General features: G+C 41.2%; 1 protein-coding gene across 2 annotated transcripts; it reads right to left on the reverse strand.

Moving 5' to 3' along the window:
- Nucleotides 1-2,681: 2,681 nt before the first annotated feature.
- Nucleotides 2,682-21,585, reverse strand: LCMT1 (leucine carboxyl methyltransferase 1). 2 transcript variants are annotated; one of them, XM_052680462.1, is made up of 11 exons: nt 21,442-21,585; nt 20,413-20,504; nt 19,371-19,492; nt 18,339-18,415; nt 17,622-17,683; nt 10,185-10,287; nt 8,661-8,781; nt 7,817-7,918; nt 7,260-7,351; nt 5,547-5,644; nt 2,682-3,572 (listed from the first exon to the last, which is right to left on the reverse strand). In XM_052680462.1, exons 1-11 carry the CDS (start codon nt 21,537-21,539, stop codon nt 3,550-3,552), a joined length of 990 nt encoding a protein of 329 aa, XP_052536422.1. In that variant the 5' UTR covers nt 21,540-21,585; the 3' UTR covers nt 2,682-3,549. The 2 variants fall into 2 exon arrangements, with proteins under 2 accessions (XP_052536422.1, XP_052536423.1); XM_052680463.1 differs by lacking the exon at nt 21,442-21,585 and having other exon boundaries at nt 20,376-20,489.
- Nucleotides 21,586-21,776: the final 191 nt, after the last annotated feature.

A 21,776-nucleotide genomic window follows, 5' to 3' on the forward strand; every position in this document is an offset into this window, starting at 1 on the left:
CACAAGTTGATCATTCATTTGTAAGTTCTTATTCTGTGAACAGCAAGGAAGAAAATAGCATCTGCATGAATACACAAGTAGGATAATTAGAAAGGTGGTAGAGTTAGAAGGAGAATTTTGAGAGATGATCAGAGACAGCTACAGCTCAAAGTCAGCCAGGTTTGCAGCAAGGCTGAGGTGGAAGGGGATGAGTTCTGGTTCCCAGTGGTCGAGCTTCATCTCACAGGCTCATCTGGCAGTGCCTGTGGTGGGGCAGATCCCACATGACTTCTTCACAAATGATGGAAAGGCCTTTCCAAGTGATAACACACATAGTGAGGGCAGAGCAGTCAGGAACCCGTCCAGGTGACAGCAATGCTGATGATCAAAAAGGAGTGAGATTCCATCAACTCCACTCACCTGAAGCAAAATGAATTGGAAACACAGCCCAGGCTGGCTGAACAACAGACCCAGCACAGCCACATCCCCAGGTGCTGCAGCCAGCTCTGAGCAAGGGATGAAATATTTACTGCTATCTGCTTCAGAAGCACTACACCATTTCTAAGAAATGGAAAGAACCTACGTGCTCCCAACCTGTAGGCATGCCTTCATAATGCTGTGTCTTCAATCCAGCAAAGGGCTTTGCAAGGCAGCACACACACCCCACAGCAGCACAGCCCTCGTGAGTCACAGATCTGTAGGTGGAAGGGCCTCGCATGCTATAAGCTCATTAAAAGCAAGACAAGCAGCTCAATGGGCTGCAGCATGATCCAAGATGCAGTACTGAGGAGCTTCAAAAAAGCAGGAAGGTGACAGCAGCCACATAGAAGGCTCAGGTGTGGACACTATAGTTTCTGTGTAAAGGAAAAGGGCTGGGAATAAAGTTCAACAGATCAGAGCTGAGCACATCTTCAGAGTAACCATGCTTCAGATATCAGAAAGTGATCTGGGCAGCACCAAGCCATGTTAGCAGAACTGGTGAGTAAATTGCTCCTGGCCTGCTGAATCAGACCCATCTTTCCATGAAAATGCAGGCTGGTCTCATAGACAGCACATCCATATTAAAAAAAAACAATTGCTGCTCCAACTGTGACTAACAAGACAGAATAAGAAAAAAAATGCTAATACAGCAGAACTGAGCTCTTTATACCTTTTCTCAAGCATGCATCTCAGCCTAGAAAAAGACCACTGATATTTTGTCAGTGTCCCACTGAATTCTTCAAGACCCTTCAGCTCTGTTTGCCTCTTAAACAAAAACAGTGGTACAGAGTGAGAACAAAGGCACGTTTCCATGAGGAACCTTTCCAATTTTTATGCTCATTGTAGCAACTGCAGATATAGTCCTACACTGGCAGTGTTTCAAATAATGTTTTATCCATACAACTTTGCCCTTGTAACTGATACCCTTGTCTTCTGGCAATATCAGTGTGCTGTTTTTACCCAAACACAAGGTTTCAGAACCCACTTTGCTGCTCTTTGGAGGCCAATTTCTTGCACTGTCCTTCTGAAGGGGCAGACTCCAAAAAATCCATTACACACTGGTGTTCCAGCCAGGCAAATGCCCACTCCACACATTGCCACACACACAAACTCAGGAGAAATTGCACTCTGAAGATGGGCACAATCATGATCCTTTTATCTTTCCCCCATTTAGCAAAGCAGTAAATTTGAAGGACTCTGATCTAATTAAGACAAATTCACAGATGGTTGTTGAACTTGGCTCCTTGGGTTCATGTTAGGCTGACAGAGCAATTGCACAGTGGGAACAACAAAAGAAATTTCAAAACCTCTAAGCAAAAACAGTGCGAAAACAGGAGACAAAAAGCTGCAGGCCATGAAAAGCAGCAGGCTGACTGTCCCCTGCTTCACTGGAAACAGAAGTGCTCATAAGGAAGTCTACTTCCCCAATCTACAGAGCAGGCAACAGCAATGGAAAAAATAGATCACTCAGTGGCAAATCCTGTAGTCTCTGGTTGTAGCTGCTATGCACAGAAAGGAACTGTGATAGCAAGGCAAGAAAGAGAGACATACCTTTCTGGGCTCCTGCATTGGCAGAGAGAAAAGGTCAACACTAATGCAGACCAGGGCAGCCTGCATGTGCCTCTCAACAGGAGGGGTACAGCTAAGCTCCAACAAAAAGCACAGGCATAAGCATGCTGTTGAGATTGTTATCTTAGAAGCAAAAGTTTTGAGTTCCTTTCATTGCTGCACAAAGGATCCATCTCTTCTCTTTGGGGAATGAGTTTAAGTGAATACTTTGCAAAGACTGAGAAGAGTGTTAACCAAATACTGCATTTCTGTGCCTTGTCACTTGAGAACTCAGCATGAAACAAACATAACAGTAGGAACAGCCTCTAGTTCCTACTGACTGAAACTGGTACTTGATTCTGCATTGAGAGCAAAGTGAAAGCCATTTCTTTTTTCTACTTCTGTTCCCTTGAAATTCTTTTTTTTTTTTTTTAAAAAAAAAAAACAAACCAACCACCCCAATAACCTCCTTTGCTTGTTCATCCGTCCAAACCCATATCAACTATATCCTAACAGATACGTTTACTCTACAGGAAGTTGCACAGAGTACAAAGATCAGTTTATCCTTGCAGCAACTTTTAATAAAATGCTCTTGTTGAAGCACTTGCCAAAGGCAAAATGCAGTCAAACCAGAAATGAATAGGTCATTTCTAATAAATAAGACAGTAGGCACATTATAAATATTAAACATTTATTATTATTATTCTCAGAAGGTTGCAGGATTCAATTCCAAACAGTAGGAAGGTGGGTTAGGGGTTTTTTTGTTACTAAATGGATTTTGCTCATTTCTTTTAAGGGGAAAGAAAGAAAAAGAGACTGCTGTAAAAATACTGCCAGGAGTGCAAGTATAGTTTACTTCCTTTCTCACCACAGCCATCCCCATGCTGAACTGCCAAGCTGAGCCCTTCCCAGCTAAATAAAGTCTAATTTAATCATGGACCCTTTCCTTCTTTCACTCTTCCCAATAAGGGGCAGACCAAGCATAGTGACAGCCTTGTAGCAATAGTAAAAGCCTGGAGAAAGCTTACAGGTTGACACTTCCTAAGAGTTAAACCCAAACAGAAAGAAAATTAACAAAACTAACCTTCATGATCAGCCGTGCACAGTGCAAAGAGAAATCCACTAATGCAGTTCAATATATTTTTCCATCTTTCTATCACAAATACAGTTTACACATCCACAAGGAGATGAAAGTGGAGAATATAATCCAAGAACACTCACAGTTTTAAACTGAGGAAGGTGAGCCTTTAAACAGGAACTACAGTCATCTTACAAAAGCCTGTCATTATACACATATCCAGGAATGAGAGGCGAATCTTGCTTCATAACAGCTGCTTAAAATGGGCAAAAAAATTCAAACTACCAAAAGCCAACAGGACAGTCAACATCAGCAGCACCTGTCACCTTCTTCACTGGCACTGCTTACACAGACGAGCAGACTGAACTCAGCACATGCACAGCCCCATCATTTCTGTGACCTTGTCTCAAGAAGAAGGCAGCAGCTGTGGCTTCTGGACCCACGGCTTCCCTTGAGCAAGTACATCAGAAGGTGATGTCTGCAAGACCTGAAGGAAAGAATGATGGTGTGGGGGAGGAAATAAGCATTAATTCTTATGCCACCCATATTTCATTACTGAGATAGTTAGACACAGAAAGAGGGATGCTTTCAGATTATTACTATTTGAAAAAACAAACAAAATACAAATACAAAGGACCTGGTGGTAGGAAAAGAATTAGAAAGTGCAGATCAACTCTCTTCCAAGCTTTTTTTTTTTTTTTCAGCAGTTCAGCAATTGATCTGAATAAATCAATCTGAAGCAGTACTGACGTTGTGACAAAAGGAGCAATACAGACTGCAGACAGAAGTAAGGATCTGTCCATAGAATTAACAAGAGAAAGATGGGGAAAGGACCATTAATGGGGACACTGATTTTACACTGGATAAAGAAAAAGTAGCTTAAACTGAGACATATCCAAGTATTACACATTTGATTATCTCTGAGAGTTGTCAGAGTTGTCTTTCCTGACTTCTAAATATTGCAGCATTTAACCTCAGTATCCAAAATTGTCCTGAATACTACTTTAATCAGAAAAGAAATTTATGCTGGTGATCCCAAGAATGCTGGCTACTATGAGTAGTGAACATCTTGGACAGCAGACACTCCAAGCTGAGATCTGTTATTACAGTAATGGGATACTGTACATCTAGCTTTACCAGATGTTTTAGTGCTCAGTTTGGTTAAGGAATACCCACAACATCAGCAGAGATTTCATCTATTCACAATTAATGAGGAAAAGCAAAATAAATTGTTATTGAATACCACTTTGTCAGGAACAAGGGAGGGGCAGAAAAGGAAAGAAAAAACAGATGTGAACTGGAAGCCATATCAGTTTTCTGGAAATACTGGAAACCCAGATACTGCAGACAGAACTAGAGAGACTCGAGTGCAATAGAGTCGCCTTCCAAGCTTTGGACAAATAATGGCTGCAGACACCCATTCTTCACCTGAACTACAATTCGTTTTCATTTTACTATTTCTTCAACAGTACAAGCAACATGAATAACGTTACATAAAATTGAAATTCCAGGGGAGATACAATTTTAAAAGCAACAACAACAACAACGTTAAATTTGGAGGGTTTCTTTTCCCCCCAAAGAATGGAAATCTTCAGCCTTAAATGGATGTAAATGGTGACAGTGCAGAAGAAGCCTGGGCTAAGTAACAAAATGTATTTTTATGTTGTCAGGACACCATGATTTTATATACATGTGCCCATATGGTACTTTACATACATGCAATTTGTAATCCTTTCAATTAGCACTGATAGTGTAAAACAGTTATTTAAAGCAACCCATACGGCATCTTCCAGTGTAAAATAAATCATAGAATGGCTTCTGTTGGAGAAGACCTTCAAGACACCCAGTTCCAACCCCGTGCCATGGGCAGGACTGCCCCTGTCCAGCTCAGGATGTCCAAGGCCCCATCCAGCCTGGCCTTGAACACCTCCAGAGATGAAGCACCCACTACCTCTGGGCAATCTGCTCCAGCACCTCACCACACTGACTGAAAGAATTTCTTCTGGACATCTAGCCTAAATCATCCCTCTTCTAGTTTAAAGCCATTACCCCTTTTCTGACTGCAATCAGAATGTAAAAAGGCAGTCCCCTCCTGCTTATGAACTCCCTTTAAATATTAATAAATAAATAAATAAATAAATCACACTGAGGTCTCCCCAGAGCCTCCTCTTCTCCAACCTAAACAAGATTGACTTCCTCAGCTCTTCTTCATAGGACAGGTGCTCTCTAACTCCCCAATACCAGACCGGCTTCCAGTTAGGCAATTCAGATGGCTATACAAATCTCCCAGAAGCCTGGGGAGAAACAGTCTCCACCCAGGAGGTATTCACAGCCTCAGAGAAACAGACCCCATTTTCCAGCTACACAATGCATCTATCATAGGACTGGTACAAGGAGTCCCAGTCTCTCCACGTAAAATGTCAGTGTGAAGGGTTACTTCTGAGATGTTGGGGAACATTACCCAGATTACTGTTGTCTTTTGAGGCCCAGCAGATGCAGTAGTGCTGCATTAGTTGTTCAAAGAGTTCTTTTTCATCCAAGAATTCAAGTTCTTCTATTCTGTGGAAACAAAATAAAACTTGTGATTAAACTGAAGTATCAGTGTAGTTTATAACGTACACTTTTTCACTCTTACAGCATGAAAGATATAATTCAGAGTAGTTATCTTTGCAGTAAATTAATACAGATATTTGTCCATAATGATGATACCATCACTCCTAACCTTTGTTGCCAATGTACAAGACAAATGATCAAAAAGGTATTTTTAACTTCCACACACAGAAATTTAATGTTTCAGGATTAAACTGTGTAATTTCTCAGGAATATCAGTGTTTTTCCTCAAAGCCTTTTTACTCTGCATCTGGTCTTGCTGGACTTATGTAGCACAGCCTAAGAGAAGGAGATTTATCTCAAGCAAAGGATTAACAGCTAACAGCAGAAGATAGGATTTTCTCCAGACAATCACAAGTCCATATCATGTCTCGGTGAGTGATGGGTACACCAGTGCAGTTCCTAACAACTCTCCCACATGAGCTCATGACAAAGCACAAACCAAATGGTGCATACAAAATGTGAGGATTTTTTTTTCCTAAAATGGTCCCTACCAAAGATTCTTGAAGTAAGATCTTTTTTGAAGTAAGATCTTGTGTTTTCCACTTCGCCCAAGCGAGAAAACTTCTCTCAAGCTGTCCTTGTTCAAAGAAGTTTAATATGGCATATTCTGCTCTCACTTCAGATTACATGAATATCAAAAGCATTTATTTTTCTTGGTAGAAATTTAGAATGGCTGCTAGTGAGGATTAAATGTGACTGAGGGGAGACTGTTCCTAAATGCACTTACCAAGGTGCACGTGCTGCAGAACTGTAGGTAAAGATTCTTATAAATTGAAAGTATTATTTGCCATGTATTAATACTGAGGAACAGTTTACATAACCTACTCATTGGCTCCTGGATCAAGTGGAAAGAGCTAAACTGATACAACAGTCAAAAACACTGTAAAGAAGTACAAACTACATCTTTCCAGAAGCACCATATGGCACAAGCTCAGTCATCATTCCTATTTAAACAACCTATGATTTTCAGTCTCACCTGCTCAGTCCCATGCTTTCAGTAATCCACATACATGAATGTTAATGAATTACTTGTAGCAACTCACACTTCATACTATGTACCTAAAGTTAATAACATAATGCCAGGCACACCTTTCTGTTGCTCTTTGCTTGCATTGTACATAGGTCCTAGCAATAAATTACCATGGCTCATTACCCAAATCCTCTGTCGGGGAAGGGGAAGAACAAATGCAGCCATTTTCTACTGACTTGTAGTAGAAGGAACATAAGGCAAGTAATCTTATGTATGCCTACAAGACTGGAGCAAACACACAGATGTTGTCTCCACCTTGAGAACATGAAGAATGGATGCCTGCTCTATTCCATGGCCCTATCCCACCCATTTAGTGTTGTTGAGGCTGGATGTTCATCACAGAAAACACAAGCATTCTCCTTAAGGTTCTGCAAAAACTTCAAGCTCAAACATATTCTGCCAAGCTAGTAGCACCTACATGAAGCTTCTCCTCTGATTTGCGAGATAATCCCATATTAAGTATTGACAAGAGCAATCTTGGAAATGGTGTCTGAAGATGACTATTGACTGCAAGCAAGCTATCAGCAATACCTTTTGACATCAGCCTGTGGCAAGAAGCTGTACACTTTCATCATATCAATGGCATGTGCGTTTTCCCATCCATTTAACAGCAATCGTTCCTTCTGCAAAATAAACGAGGAGTGTTTACAGAAGACACGAGGAAGAGACAGCAGAAAACAGTTCTTCCCCTAAGGATTCTGTAGGGCAACTACTTGACCTGTTAGAGAAGACTATAACTGCTCTTCATATAAGCATTTGCTGCAAACCTCTACTGAGGCATGGCAGTGGGTTAGATGGAGCTGCACTCTGATCTACTGCAGCTTTTGTACAACTGCAGAAACTAAGTGGTATTCAGCAAGCATGACACTAACAGCAGGGAACTGTTATACTGTGGTCAGGAAAGGATTTCACAGAATGGCTTAAGTTGGAGAGGACCTTAAAAACCATCCAGTAGGTAAATCATTTCCAGTAGGTAGCAGCTGCCCCAGACCTGCTTTAGTCACTGCTCTGGGCCTTACAGTGCACACACTGCATTATCAGATTCATCTGTTCTCACATCAAACAGGCAGAGCTGCACTCCCTATTACCTGAGATTCTAAGGATCTGCAGACTTCCACTCCAGCCAGGTTACACTGTCGTCTCTGCAAGTTCTCAATCATGATCTGTCCGAACCGATCTGCCATGTTCACCTCAGGTAGAGAATGAGACAAAAGTGTTCCGCCTTCCGAAAAGAACATCATCGCAGTGAAAAGCAGTAACTTGGTTAAACTCTAGTTGTCTGTCATAAAATGTACAGGATAACTTATAACAATTACATTCTTACACTGGGTCTCATTCCACACTGGCACACCCTCCTCAGCCACATCACGTTTACAAGTCAAGTGCTTTTTTGATGATGGCAATGTATGTCTCTTTCAGGCACATGGACTGTGCACCGAAAACTGACTCTGCTTTAAATTGTTTATGACTCACATGAGCTCTCTGGTAGTAATTTATAACATGGAAGTTATATATAACATGGAAGTCCTGTTCCTCACTACTGGAACCCCCCAGATTCCCTCAGCAATATTGACATTGATTGAATTTTTGCTCTACTAATTCTCTAATGCTATAAACTCACAGGCAACATGCAGCATTGCTTCATTTACCACTATCTTATCTAAACCAATATTCTATGGCTCACCCACATAAGGATTAAGCCCAACTGTTTTGGTTCAGTATAGTTTAGCAAATCATCCTTCAGAACAGACATTTATTCTTCGCAATGAGATAACAGATCTACAAGATAAAACTCATTACCAAAGAACTTCAGCAGAACCTGTTGTCTGTAGAAAAGAATATGGCCTATTCTTACTTTACAAACACAATTCCCACCTCTGAGAGCAATTTTTATGTCAATAAAGCAGTTCAGAAATGCCATTTTTGTTTTACCTGCTCATAATTTATAAACATCGCCACTGGAAAAGTGCTCGCCGCCCACTGCAAAAGATTTGCAGATTGTTGTGGAGTCATGTAAACCAGCACACACTCTGCTACCAGAAGTGTTGGCAAACTTCAAAATAGAAAAAAGAGAACTATTTGTAGCAAAAGAACAAGAATCATAAGCAGGCAATTCATGCTCCCCAAAATTCTTAACAGAGCTCTGCTATTATGAACCTGACACTTCAGAATGAATGAAATCACTTTAAGTTGACAAGAAATGAGTTTTCTGGCAGCTGACAAATTAATTACAGGGGCCTCCCTTGGTTCCAGAATGGAGATGTTAGGAAGCTCTCCTTTCAGTTAGATGTGCAACATGCTGACGAAGTATCCTTTAAGCCACCTCTGAGCTGGGATGGCATGAACCATAGCACACATTGAAATTCATTTTGGGGAGAACCATACCCTGCACACACACAGTCCACTCTATTTTAAGAGATTAGTAAAACTAGGAATAAAGTACGGACAAAAAAAGATTTTTTAAAAAAGTTCTAAGAATTATAATTAGACAAATTGGTTCCATGTAAGTAAAAAGAGTGACACGTACTATTATCTAACAAAATGCAATCTACACTTTGCACTTTGTCTCTTCCCCCTCCATCCACAAAAGAAAACCAACACATCACCAAAATAGCTACATGAGTAATTTTGCTCAGAATTGGAGAGTTTTCTTTTAATTGGGAAAAAGAAAAGTCGCTAGAAGCAGGAGAACCTCCTCAAGGAACAGCAATATAAACAAGGCGAGATTTCAGAAGATGAAAATGTAAAGATTTAAATGGCAGTTTGATGCATTCTGCTTTCCCATATGCTCTCTCCCACCCAGCCAGATAGCCACTATTTATATATATTATATTTGAAAAGTATGTCCATCATCTGCTTTAAAAACTTAAATCCTGCCACTTCTAGAAGCCTAATGCTTGAGCAAAATGTCAAACGTTAGCTTCCAGAGTTAAGTTCTCAAAGGATTCCATAGCAATCTCTTTCCCAAAAGGTCTAGAGAACAGTACAGGCTTTAAGCAGAGGCAATATAAAATGATTACAAAGACAAAATTCTAAAATGATTTAACACTGACAGAATTATTCTTCATTTTACCAGCTGATGCTCCCAGAAATCCTGACTCACACACCTAAAACAACAGTGGTGGAAGACATCCACTGATCGAGGTACTCCCATTAGTCAGCATTAAAAGACTCCACTCCTCAGAAAAAGTTCATGACATACTGATACACAGGTGACAAAAAAGCAGTGTGCAGGATGGACTGCAGAAGCACCAGCCCTGCAGCAACAGCAGCTTTGGCTCAGTCAGGCTGGGTCTGCACAGTGTCTTCTGCTCAAAGGACTTGGGAAAAGGTAACCATGGAAATAGCACAGTGGGAACTGGATGCAGAAACTTTATGTCCAAGCCTGACTTTGCACTCGCCAGCCTGCTCTGTAAGCCCTTGCCAAAAACCTGCACAGAAATAACAAAGTCTTACTGTACATCCAGTTTGTGTTTCTTTAGCTTTTCCTCTAGATCCGATGAGAAGCGAAGATCCGCTCCCACTATGGAGTATCGGCTGGAGTCTAAGCTGTGGGAATCTGCAAGTTCAGAGTTTTCAGAGACCAACAGTTACAAAAAACAGACATGCTGAAATTATAAATTAAAAAACCATGCAGGAACACATGAAGTCAAAACTCAGTTTGTTCTACCTAGCAATTAACTGCAAACTCTTCTTTTAAAAGCATTAATTTCCCTCATAATGGACTGTTGGGGTTTTCAGATTTTGCTGTGTTAGCATCAGACTGCAGAACACCTGGTCCTGTGCTCTGCAGCCAGGACAATGCTGAGAGGTTATCCTATCTGTTACCATGGTTTCAAGGAAAGCAGAGAGGAAAGAAAGAATGTGAAGATTCAAGGCAAGGTTTTTGTTTTCTTTTTAAATCACCCAATACACTTTTTATGTACATCTCCTATCTAATCACTGAAAAACTAAAGTAACAATGTCCCCAAAACTAACAAGATATAGTTATACAAATTAGCAATATGTAGAACTATATAACACAGGTGAGTATCAGAAACAGGTTTTGGGGTCAGAAGTTATTTGAGGCCCCCTGTATGATGCAGCAACAGTATCACGTGCGTAGAGTCAAAATACAGACAGTTTGTGATGCATATATTCACCCTGGGGCACAGCAGGCAGCAAGCTTCCAAATTGTTTCCCCATATTAAGGAGGAAGAAATCCTAAAGCCTAAATACACTTTGCTACAGAGCAGAACTGTCAGGAGGCCAACAGAATTACTGACAGCAAGATGCGCTCATTGCTGACAATCAGTTGCAATCAGTTGAGCTACACAAGACCAGACCCTGCAGAACACGTTTTACAAGTACAGTATCTAACCCACTTAAAGACAAAGTTCTGTGGGAATGTAACAGATTGCTCTTTCGTGCTTTAACTCAAGAACTGTACTACTGGAGGGAAGACGTGAGGGCAGAACAGCACATAATTTTTCCCTCCTACTGTGTGCATGTGACAATCAGAGCAAGCAGTAAAACAAGCAAGCTAGACGGGGTGGGGGGAACAATGTGAGAGTTCGGAACAGTCTTGTTATGGACACTCATTGGCCATCTGCAGCATGGGCACAGCTCCTGGGACCCCACAGCAGGCACACAGTCCTGAGCAATGACACAGGAACAGATGTCATGTGCTGGGTGAAGAGAAAGAAGAGCCAAGTGACTGAGGAGAGGGGATAAAGGAGGTTTTGCACTTTGGGAAGAAAAAAAAAATGATGGAAAAAAAAATACCATGCAGTTCATTACACTAAGCACTACATCAAACCCTCCAGAAGAAGGATCTCCATGTAGTTTTCAAGTGACCAGCTCTGGAAATGGCTCCTGTAAGTCACAGTGGTGTTTTCCAGCAGCAGTTCTGAACAGGGACAGGGAATGGTTTGTGCAGAGTTACAGGGGAGTGGGAAAGGTTGTGCAGCAAGTGATTCAACATTTTCAGTCAAGGCTTTTCTCCATGTGCATGTTCTGTAATAGCTTTACTGCTTCCCACACCCTTCTATTTAAGTTATTATCAAGGCCATGATAATGGTACCAAGAAAAAAAAAAAAACCCTCCACACACAGGAAAGTACTTATATAGTGACTTGTGCGCTGCCTGGAGACACAGCAAAGTACGCGTCAGCCATCACAATCAGTATGGAATTGATGCAATCTTCTTGTCCAGCTTCACTGACTTGGGCACACCAGTATATTAATGATGACCAAAAATAAACTGCAAAAATTTAAGTGCTCCAATAATGGAAACACCACAAACATTTCATCAGAGGCAGAAATAAATGTTTTCTGCACACACCACGTTGATTTGAGAATTTCTATCACTGAAGAGCAAGAAAGAGCAAAACCTCCCACATTTTAGGTTAAAGCTGTCCTTTACAACTGCTCAAATTTCAGCACAATTGCTGACAATGAGCAAATTCAGTGTCAGTCATGCCTTGGCAGGGTAAGAGAGGGGATGGCCATGAACTGGCTGCTTCCCAGTGCAAAGCTGTATGGACAAGTGAAATAACAGCCAGCAAGACACAGCCTGCTTATTTCAAGTTACCTACCAGAGGAAAAAATAATAAAATAATTTACAAAACCAACAGCAGAAGGAAAAACAAACAAGCAGGTTTCCTTAAAGGCAATTTGGCTCAGGAGAAATATTTCTTACATTGAAGCTAAGCATACTCAATGCTTAGGAACATCTTTGAGAACACACAGGACTCCCTACAACAAAAACTTCTAAAAGGCCAAGAAAGCTGATGAGGAACGGATTCTCTTCAAAAGCCTTCTGCTCCAAACGCAGACACTACTTCTATTTCCAGTGCCTGGGCTGCCTTGCTCCTCTCTGGTCCATTCAAACAGAATGTACTTGTTTCTCCACACGTTTTCCTGCCAGCTTCCCTCAAATCTCCATTGATGGCTGTTGGCAAACACAACCGCAGATGAAAAGTGAAGAAGAGCTGCACACACATTATATGAAAGCTGATACAATTGCTAGAAGTTGTGCATTTGAAATGTATCCGAGAGCATCTCATTAAATATCTTCAGAATTCACACATGTCAACATTTACAAGCAATACTTTTATCTCAGAGGAATTCTCATGGAAGGATACAGAATTTGCATAGTTTGCACAAGTCAATTTTAAAATGAAAAAAGGCAAAAGGAAATAAAAGTCTGAGGAAAGAATTTAAGGCAAATCTCTAAAATTCCTCATAAGATTTCTTCTACTTTCGGCCTAGGTATGGTGTAAAAAAAAAAAAAAAAAAAATCAAGTCAAAGAGATGAAGATATCAAACATAACCAGGGAAAAATACTTCAACAAAATCAGTCTGACAGCTGCTCCATCATTTCACATAGAGGTGGCAATGACAGCTGATGACGGCTGGCACTGCCACTGTTCCCAGCCTGGAGGCCAAAAGTCAAAGCACAGTCATAGGCGCCTGAGAAAATAATGTGATCCTACTTCATGGTCTTTGGCACCAATTTCTGTTTTACTTTATGTTTTACAAGCATAGCTTGATGCTCTAAATATGAGTATTTAGAAATAGCTGTCATTCTGAACAAACAGCATTGCTGCAAATGCATTGTAAAATACCTACCTGCAGAGTAACTGAAAAAGGAAAATGAAAACAAAACTCAGCCTGGTAGGACAGGGACATCATCTCAATTTATTTTTTTTTTTTTCCTTAAGCAAAAATCTTTTTTTCTTTTAACTGAATCAAATAGTTGGTGTTCTTAGAAAAACAAACTATTTTTCTTCCTTCATTATAATCTCGCTCCTTGAAACATCAGCACAAGAACCAGAAGCAAAGGAAAGCAGAATGAGAATGGGAAGGGCTTCCTGTAACAAGCACACCGTGCATGTGCATTCTGTCCTAGAGGAGATATTGTCCCCAAAACCAAAACAGTTCATATGAAAAGCTTCCTTTTTGTCACTGACTTACATGTCATCTCCCTTATAAGCTCCACGTCCCTTGTTTTTGAACAAAGAAGGCCACCTCACTGTGACTCAGGCCACTGTCCTAATGCTGGCAGAGCCCCAGTGGTGTTTGGTGGCTGAATCCATGGAAAGTCTCGTATTCCAGGCACTCATTCCCAGTATCTCATCATGGCTTTGCTGCATAGTTGACTGGTCTCACTCTTTCCTACAGCATGGAATTATCTGACAGTTTTCTCTGTGATGCTCACATTCAACATATTCAATTGTGTAGATTGTCTTGTACTTTTCTGAAACCAAGCTGTGCAAAATATCAGATTCAGACTTCATTTGGGAAACATCAGGGAAGAGAGAGGAGGAAGAAAACCAACCCCATGACTGCAACCCACCCCGTGACCCAAAGGCTCCTTTCAGCCTCACGTATAGATAACATAAGCACGCACAGATACATTTTTCCTGATCATACCACTCACACGTACAGTTTCCACGACTTTTGGCATGGAACTAACAATACAAGTGGCTGGAATTTAAATGTCATTGCACTCACAGAATGTCAGTAAGATTTGTTTCTACTTGTCTTTTGACCTCTCCACGATAAAGCTTCCCTTCAAAGAACCACGCTACCAGTAAATAAATGTCCTGCTTTATGATGGCCAGACACTCACTCCCTACCTTAAATTGTCCACTGAATCAGCACTGCTCAAAGTTACAGCCACAGGTGCATAAAACACAGCATCACAGCACAGCACTTCCTCTACTACAAGTATTCAGAACTCTCTAAATCAAAAAGTTCATGAGTGACACAAAGGTAACAGTTCATCGAAGTACAGTTTGTACCTGAAAGGCAACAAAGGTAGAGCTTCCTGATGCTCACAACTGCATTATAAACCAGATAGCAACACTGAACTCAGGAAGCTATTTAACCTGTCACTGCCACAACTATGTCTTATCACTGCACAAATTCACGGCTTCTCCCTGGAGATCTAACATTGCCTTGTAAAAGACAGAGCTATTCAATGACAAGTGTCATCTTGTTGCATTGAAGAGCAGAGGCCATAAATATCTACACACGAACTGCAAGCCTTGCTGCCACTTTTTCGCTCGAACAAAAAGGAGAAAACAAATGTTGCCCTGAAGCCAAGAAAGTTGCCTGTTAGCACTGCTTCCAAAAATGAAAACACTTACTGCAAGGAAAAAACTCAGTATAAGAATCACTTCAGTGGATATTATAGGAACTCGAGAAATAAATTCCAAAGCAATTAAACAAGTTGTTCCTTGTGCACAAGAGACAGTAGTGTGGACCTGATTTAAGAGGAGGAAAAAAAAAACCACCAACCCCAAAACCACCAAATCCAAGATTCTAAAATGCTAAGCAATAACTAGCATTTTACTGTCTGGAAGCACTGCTTCATTATGCCCCATTATAATTGCTGACAGATGACACTTTGAGAACACTGAATTTTTCTAACAGGTCTATTAGGTCACACCAAAGGTCCATCCCACACAGCGCCCTGCCTCCCACAGACACCAGCAGCCACTATTTAGGGAAGAGACAAAAAAAGGCCAAGCACCTGCTACTAATACTGCTGTTTTCTATCCTTTTCCCTAAACATTCTTAAGTTTGATTGGGATTTCTGGACCATTACTGGACCAACACTTTCATTTTATAAGCATTATACATATTATGACATGCACATCTTGTACTTCAGTAGCAATGATCAGCCAGAAGCCTCCCATTTCCACGTGAGGCACAAACTACTCCTTCCACCCATGTGCATCACTTTATATTCATCTGCATTGAATTTTATCAGCAAGTCACTAATTTCACAAGATTCTTCTGCAGTTTTTTACCACTCTGAAGAGTTTGGTCTTGCCAACAAGCTGCCACTTCGTATTCATTCTATCCTCCCAATTGTTTCTTAGCATCGAATAATATCCGCCAGATTTCCACCTCCCTCTACAATGAGAATTAACCACATATGCCTACTCTTCATCCCCAGCTCTTTAGAGAGAACCATTCCTTCCCCCTCACAACAACAAAATTTTGCTGGCAAACTTTGGTAAATAACTTTGTTAATATGCACTTTTAAAATCCAATTATATTAGTAATTGGATGCCCTTCTCTACTACATTCATTAACTCCAGTAAGTTTGTGAAGCATAACCTACCTTTACAAAAGCCACGTTAACTATTTCTCGACACATTACATCATTCTGGGGTTTCACTGTCTGTTAGAGTTCCTACTAACTTGTCCAGTAGAGGCATCAGTCCTACTGGTTTGCAGCTCCCTGAATTGGGCTCATAGAGACCAATGGAGGCCATTTGAGCCTCAGCTGCCATCTTCCAGTTCTCAGGTACTAAGACAATTTTAAAATGAGAAGGCACACACCAGCTAGTAGCTGAGTGTTTTCATTGACAAGTTCCTTTAGAACTGTTGAGAAGTCTTTAGGGCCATACAAGATTCATCTGACTATTTCATTTGTCTGTGTATGTCCTCTTCTGGTGGTACTTCCACAGGAAGCAGTTCTATTAATATGTCTTTAAAAAAAAAGAGTTCCCAGAGGGATTTCACACAAGCTTATCTATGGCTTTTGTGTGCCACAGCAGACTTCCAGCACCTCCAAAGACCCAGACACTGGGCTACAACCCAAATGTCTCAGCACAGTACAGCCTACACCAACTTAGCCACACAAATTCCGACACTAAGGCACCCAACACCCAGCACTGGGAAAGAACAAAATGAACAGCTTTAAAGAAATAAGCCAGTTCGGTAGATTCAGCAGTGATGCACTAATTGAAGTTTACTGCTACGAATTGTTAATTAGAAGCTTTTGATTGGAATACATGCAACTTGATGACTTTACAATTGTTCTGCTGTACTAGAGGTATCTACAGAGCTATTCAGTTACACAAACACTATTGAACCATTCTGATCTACTTTATATTACTGCATTTTCAGGAGTGCTTATGCAGCATGTCTATTGTATCACATGGTTGTACGGTCTCCCTCTGAAACTCAGCAGTACTTAGAAGCTGTTTTTCTGAGACAGGCACACAGGGCAGTACTCTGATCCAAGTTCAGGCACTAAACAGACCTCAGATGAGCACCCACACCAAGTCACTGGCAGGACAAGCACATCCTCTCACTCTCTTGACGGCCCCTTTGAGCCCTCCAGACCCTCAGCTAGAATAGTGCTCATAAAAATCACACTCAGATTTAACTAGAACAGGAAATACACAACCTCAGATTCACAGTTACGCTTGCTAACACAAACTAGTTGACACTGCAGGTGCAGATAACTTGTCTTCCTCCTAAACAGTCCAGAACAAATAACTACAGCACACTATCTACAATTTGGGCGCCACAAAGGTTACTCAGAAGAATCTATTTTTTCCCCGTAAGAAAAGAAATGTTTACATTAAACTCTTGGCACAACACTACTAGTCTGTAAGCGAAGACAATGAGCACACAATACCATCTGAGTCTAATATCCTCTTTTAAAATACTGAAACATAACAAGCAGCACTGGCTCTTAAGAAATAACTTCATAAAATACATTTGGTGGAGTCTCAGAAGTAACACAAAGACTTGTGCTCTTAATGAGATTGAAAGACAGAGGAAAGCACTCATTTTAATCAAGCACACATGACTATCATTAGCATTCTTTTTTTTCTGTGACAGAGTGAAACATAAGTTAAGCTACATACAAGAAAGAAAAAACTTTCTAGCAGGATAAAACCTTTTCAAAAGACAATATTTCTAACATGACACAGAGCAAATGGGCATGATTCTGTAAGAGAAGAAATAAGCCTCTTTTCCCTCCCAATTCTCTGTCCAAACAGCACTTCAAACATTAAAAGCCTGCCCACATATCAGAACAAAGTGATCAGAAAAGTTTTAAAAGTGCTGCAGTACATTGCGACTTATTTTAAAGATGACTCACCTATTAGAAGAGAGTCCCCTGAATGGGTTTCTATGATTGGTTTTGACAGGGGAGGTTTTGATCTGTGGGAAGAAGGAAGAAGCAGCTCTGAGCAGTTAGGCTTGTTTAACCATGTGCTTCCAAAAAAATTTTTCTTTCAAACACATGTGAAGGACAAGAGAATACCTCTGCCCTCTACTGGAAAGAAAAGTGCTTGCAGATTAGACTTACAATATGCTGCAGTTGAGTTTCATACCCACCAACTCCTACAATTCTGAGATAACTCTTTCAAGACAAATCTAGACACTCCCCTAAAGTATTCCCCGTAAAACTTATTTATTCAAATAATATTCAAGTACTGTATCAGCTAACTCCTCTCTCTAACTTGACATGCAAATCTGAAAGTTTCCTTCTGTATTTAGCTGGAAGAGAAAGAGACTTAATTGCCCCCAATCACCCTGAGACTCGCTCTGTCTACTGTATTTTAGACAATTGAGAATTAAGTCAGTGTGCCTTCCTACAGCTTTCACATAGTGACTTCCCCAGATTGAAACAGTGACAGAATAATCTCTTCTGTAGGACTTAGCTTGAATAATCAAAGCTTTATTCTAAATCACAGAGTGTGAAGGACTCCTCTGAAGAGAGATGGAATAATTAAAACTCATAGCTCGTAATTCATTACATTTTGCTGAATTACATATGCAGTCCTACACAGGTTAACATGAGCCTTACACTTACTTTATATTATGTATTTTTCTTGCAACTATCATTGGAAAATCCACTTCGAAGTATTTTCTAGGGAGAAGATTTTCATCCTGAGAATTGGATTAAGACAATAGAGTTAGGAACACCCACATAACAAGAAGATATAGCCTTAAGTCCCAAGCAGTTTTGTTTCAGTTTACATTGGCATTGTTAACAACAGTATATTTAAACACACAACTTAAAAAATAGAAGTTGAGAATCATTAAAATATTCTCTAGGAATCAAACAAAATATTTAACATTTTTAGGTAAGACACCCTGGACACTGGAGTGGTATTGATTCAAGTTAATAAAAGTTGAAACAATCTCATATTCACAGAGTTTTCACAGAAGTGTACGTCAGAAGAAAAGCTTTGCATCTCAGAAAGAACTTTTCCCTTCCACTGAGTGTAACATATATACTTGTGACCATGCAAAATGCAACTGGCCTCTTCTAGCTTTCCTTGAAAAAACTAACTAAACAAGTTAGTAAGTAACAATTACACAGCATCTGCATATTCTGAATACTGTCACAGAGTATAAGAATCACAAATTATCATCAACTACGTAAATGCACGCAGATACATAATAATTGTGTCTATAATCTCACATTCACATAAATACACATAATTCAGAAATGAGTAAATAACATGCACAGCACTCTACCTCTATAACATACTTGTGTGCCAATATATAACTAGGATGGCGAAACCCTGTGCTTAAAGATGACAGTAAGATGTGAAGTTCCTGAAAGTCCACTAGAGGTCAGCTTCATGTCACACATTTTTTTCGGGAAGGTCAGTGAAAAACCCTCTCCTCATGCACTGCAGTTTAAAGACACCTAATTCTAAACAAGCTGAGAATAAAGTAAACCACCCCAGCAGTCTGCTGACGTACACAGCCTCACAGCACACCTCCACATTGTGCTACAGAAAGCAGTACTGATAAGCGCTCACAGAAGAGTGCTTCAAACATCCACACAAATCTCTGCCTTCAGCTGAGCTCTTTCCTCTCAGCTATCACTCACCTTTAATCTCCAGAACAAGGTATCCATGCCAGCACCAAGATTAACAATCTGACAGTTGCACTCAGTCTTCTTTAGAAAAGCCTCAAGCAGATAACTGACACCCTGAACACGAGCATAATAGCCTATTAACAAAGAAAAGTTTATATTTTTAAATTACTATTTTAGTATAATACTGAATGCTTAATACTCAATTTTTTAAAGCAACTTTGGAAACTCTTTGCCTACTTAAAAATATACTACTTTAGAAGAAGAATACACTCTTTCACAAACATTATTATTTTTTCCTGTTACTATCTTACCCAATATAAGGGAAAAAAAAGCGTAATTCCTTGGGTACATGAAGAACAGACCAAATTAATTCAAGCTGTTGAGCACACTGAACTCTTGCAGAGACCAGAACTGACCCACACTGCTGTCCCCACTCAAGTAGTGTTACTGATTGCTTTGTACAGAGTACTGCACATTAACCAAGACATAGGGATACCCTCTTCAGAATACAGAAAACAAATAATAAGAACTTCAATAACAAGAAAAGCTATTAAGAAGCTCACACAGCAAGTAATGTTAACACAGAGGGTATATATCTTACTTTTACATACACCCTATGCTCCAAACACATAGAGTACAGAAATTAAGACCAGAATGCTTCAATGTTTGTAACACCGCAACATGAGGACAGCACAGCAATAAGAGCATAGTAGCAAATTCCCAGGCTGTAGAAGTAAGGAAATACTCAAAAACAGCAGTCTTGGACACAGAAGCAAAGGAAAGAACCAGTTTACCCTCAGGTTCACAGGGATTTCCAGCAAGAGGCCCTTACCTCCACTGCCAACCCTTAAATGAGGACTGGGAAGGAGTGGACCGTGGCTCCACCCCTTTTGCTCACACAGGTGCATTGCATGTATCTGAGCTCCCATGGTTTGGCTCTGCCTTCTTACCAGGTGCTCGATCACCATTTCAGGTGATAACTTAGCATTTCCACTATAAGGGACACTTAAAACATACTTGTACTGTCCTCATCCATGCTTATTTGCTGACTTGCCTCTGTTGATTTCAGGTGCTTTTCTTTCTTTGGCTTGCCTCACAAAATACTGGATGTAAGGGTCCTTCCAATAGCCGACGCTTACAGCAAACCTGCCCAGCAGAGGAAGAAAAATTCAAAGTTGTGAATTAAGGTCATCAAAGTATACTTCAAAAGATAACCAAGCTTCAGAGGAGACTCTCTGACCTGCATGCCTACATGCAGACAAGGTTTCAGAAGTCTACCAAATGTATGCAAGTATAGGAAGTTGCAGGATGCCCAGTTAAAAATTCTGGCTGTTCCTAAACGCGTAAGTATCTTTTCAATGGCCTTTGCACTACCTGATGAACTTACACAAGACCCAAGTTCCAAATATTTCTGAGAATGCAGCAAAAAAGGATATGTGTCTAAAAATTCCCTTAAGCGGTACAGACAGCTTTTGTACATTTATACACTGCAAACTGTTTACATTTATTCCTGAGCTTCTACGTTCCACTTTAACGCAGCCAACAACACCATTCTGTTCTAATACAGCTTTCTGACCTCATAGCCAAGCAGGTTAACTCTCCAACACCCCTCCCTGGCATTACCTCAGTACCAAAGGAAATAAGTGACAACAACACCTGAATTAAACTCAAGACCGCACATAAGAGGGCAACAAGCCCATCATCCCCTGCGCACATCCTCGGGAAGAGACCACATAAAGAGCTCTGAACAACACTGAGACGTTTGTCCTGAGTTTTGCACGTCGCTGACATTTTCGGCTCTTGCTGTAAGGACAGCTCTAATTATCGGCAACCCTAATTATCGCTGATGGTACCTTACAAACAGGTTCTAAGATGAAAGCAGGTCAGGGCCGGGAGCTGACAGCAGCACTGCCCACAGTAGGCCCTCGCAGCCAATACCCGCCCGCTCACACCACAGCCCTCAACGTTCCCCGATCCCTTTTCCTTCCCGATCCCGCTGCTCTCACACAGCCAGCACTGGGCAGGCCATCGCCTCGCTGACGCCCCACGCCCGGCCGCGCTGCCCCCACCCCTCAGCCATTACCGTTTGCAGACGGATGCGTCCTCGCACGTGCCCCGGACCGCCTCATCCGCCTCGTCCAGGCCGGCAGCGGGCAGCTGATCGCGAGCGGCGGTCGCCATAGAGGGCGCGAGGCTCACCCGCCCGCCACTGCCGCCACCACCCTGCGGCACGCCCCCTGCCGCTTCCCATTGGGCGGCCTGCACGAGGCGGTGCGCCGAAGCTCGGCGGTGCGCCGTCACGATTGGCTCACGGCTTCGCCCATTCCCACAGCATCCAATGGAAGAGCGAGATCTGCGATGCCCCGCCCAGGAAGTGGCATCATACCGCAAAGCACGCCGGGAGTAGAACTTTCGCCG

The sequence above is a fragment of the Tympanuchus pallidicinctus genome, unplaced genomic scaffold (assembly GCF_026119805.1).
Source record: "Tympanuchus pallidicinctus isolate F22 unplaced genomic scaffold, pur_lepc_1.0 scaffold18, whole genome shotgun sequence".
Taxonomy (NCBI): Eukaryota; Metazoa; Chordata; class Aves; order Galliformes; family Phasianidae; genus Tympanuchus; species Tympanuchus pallidicinctus.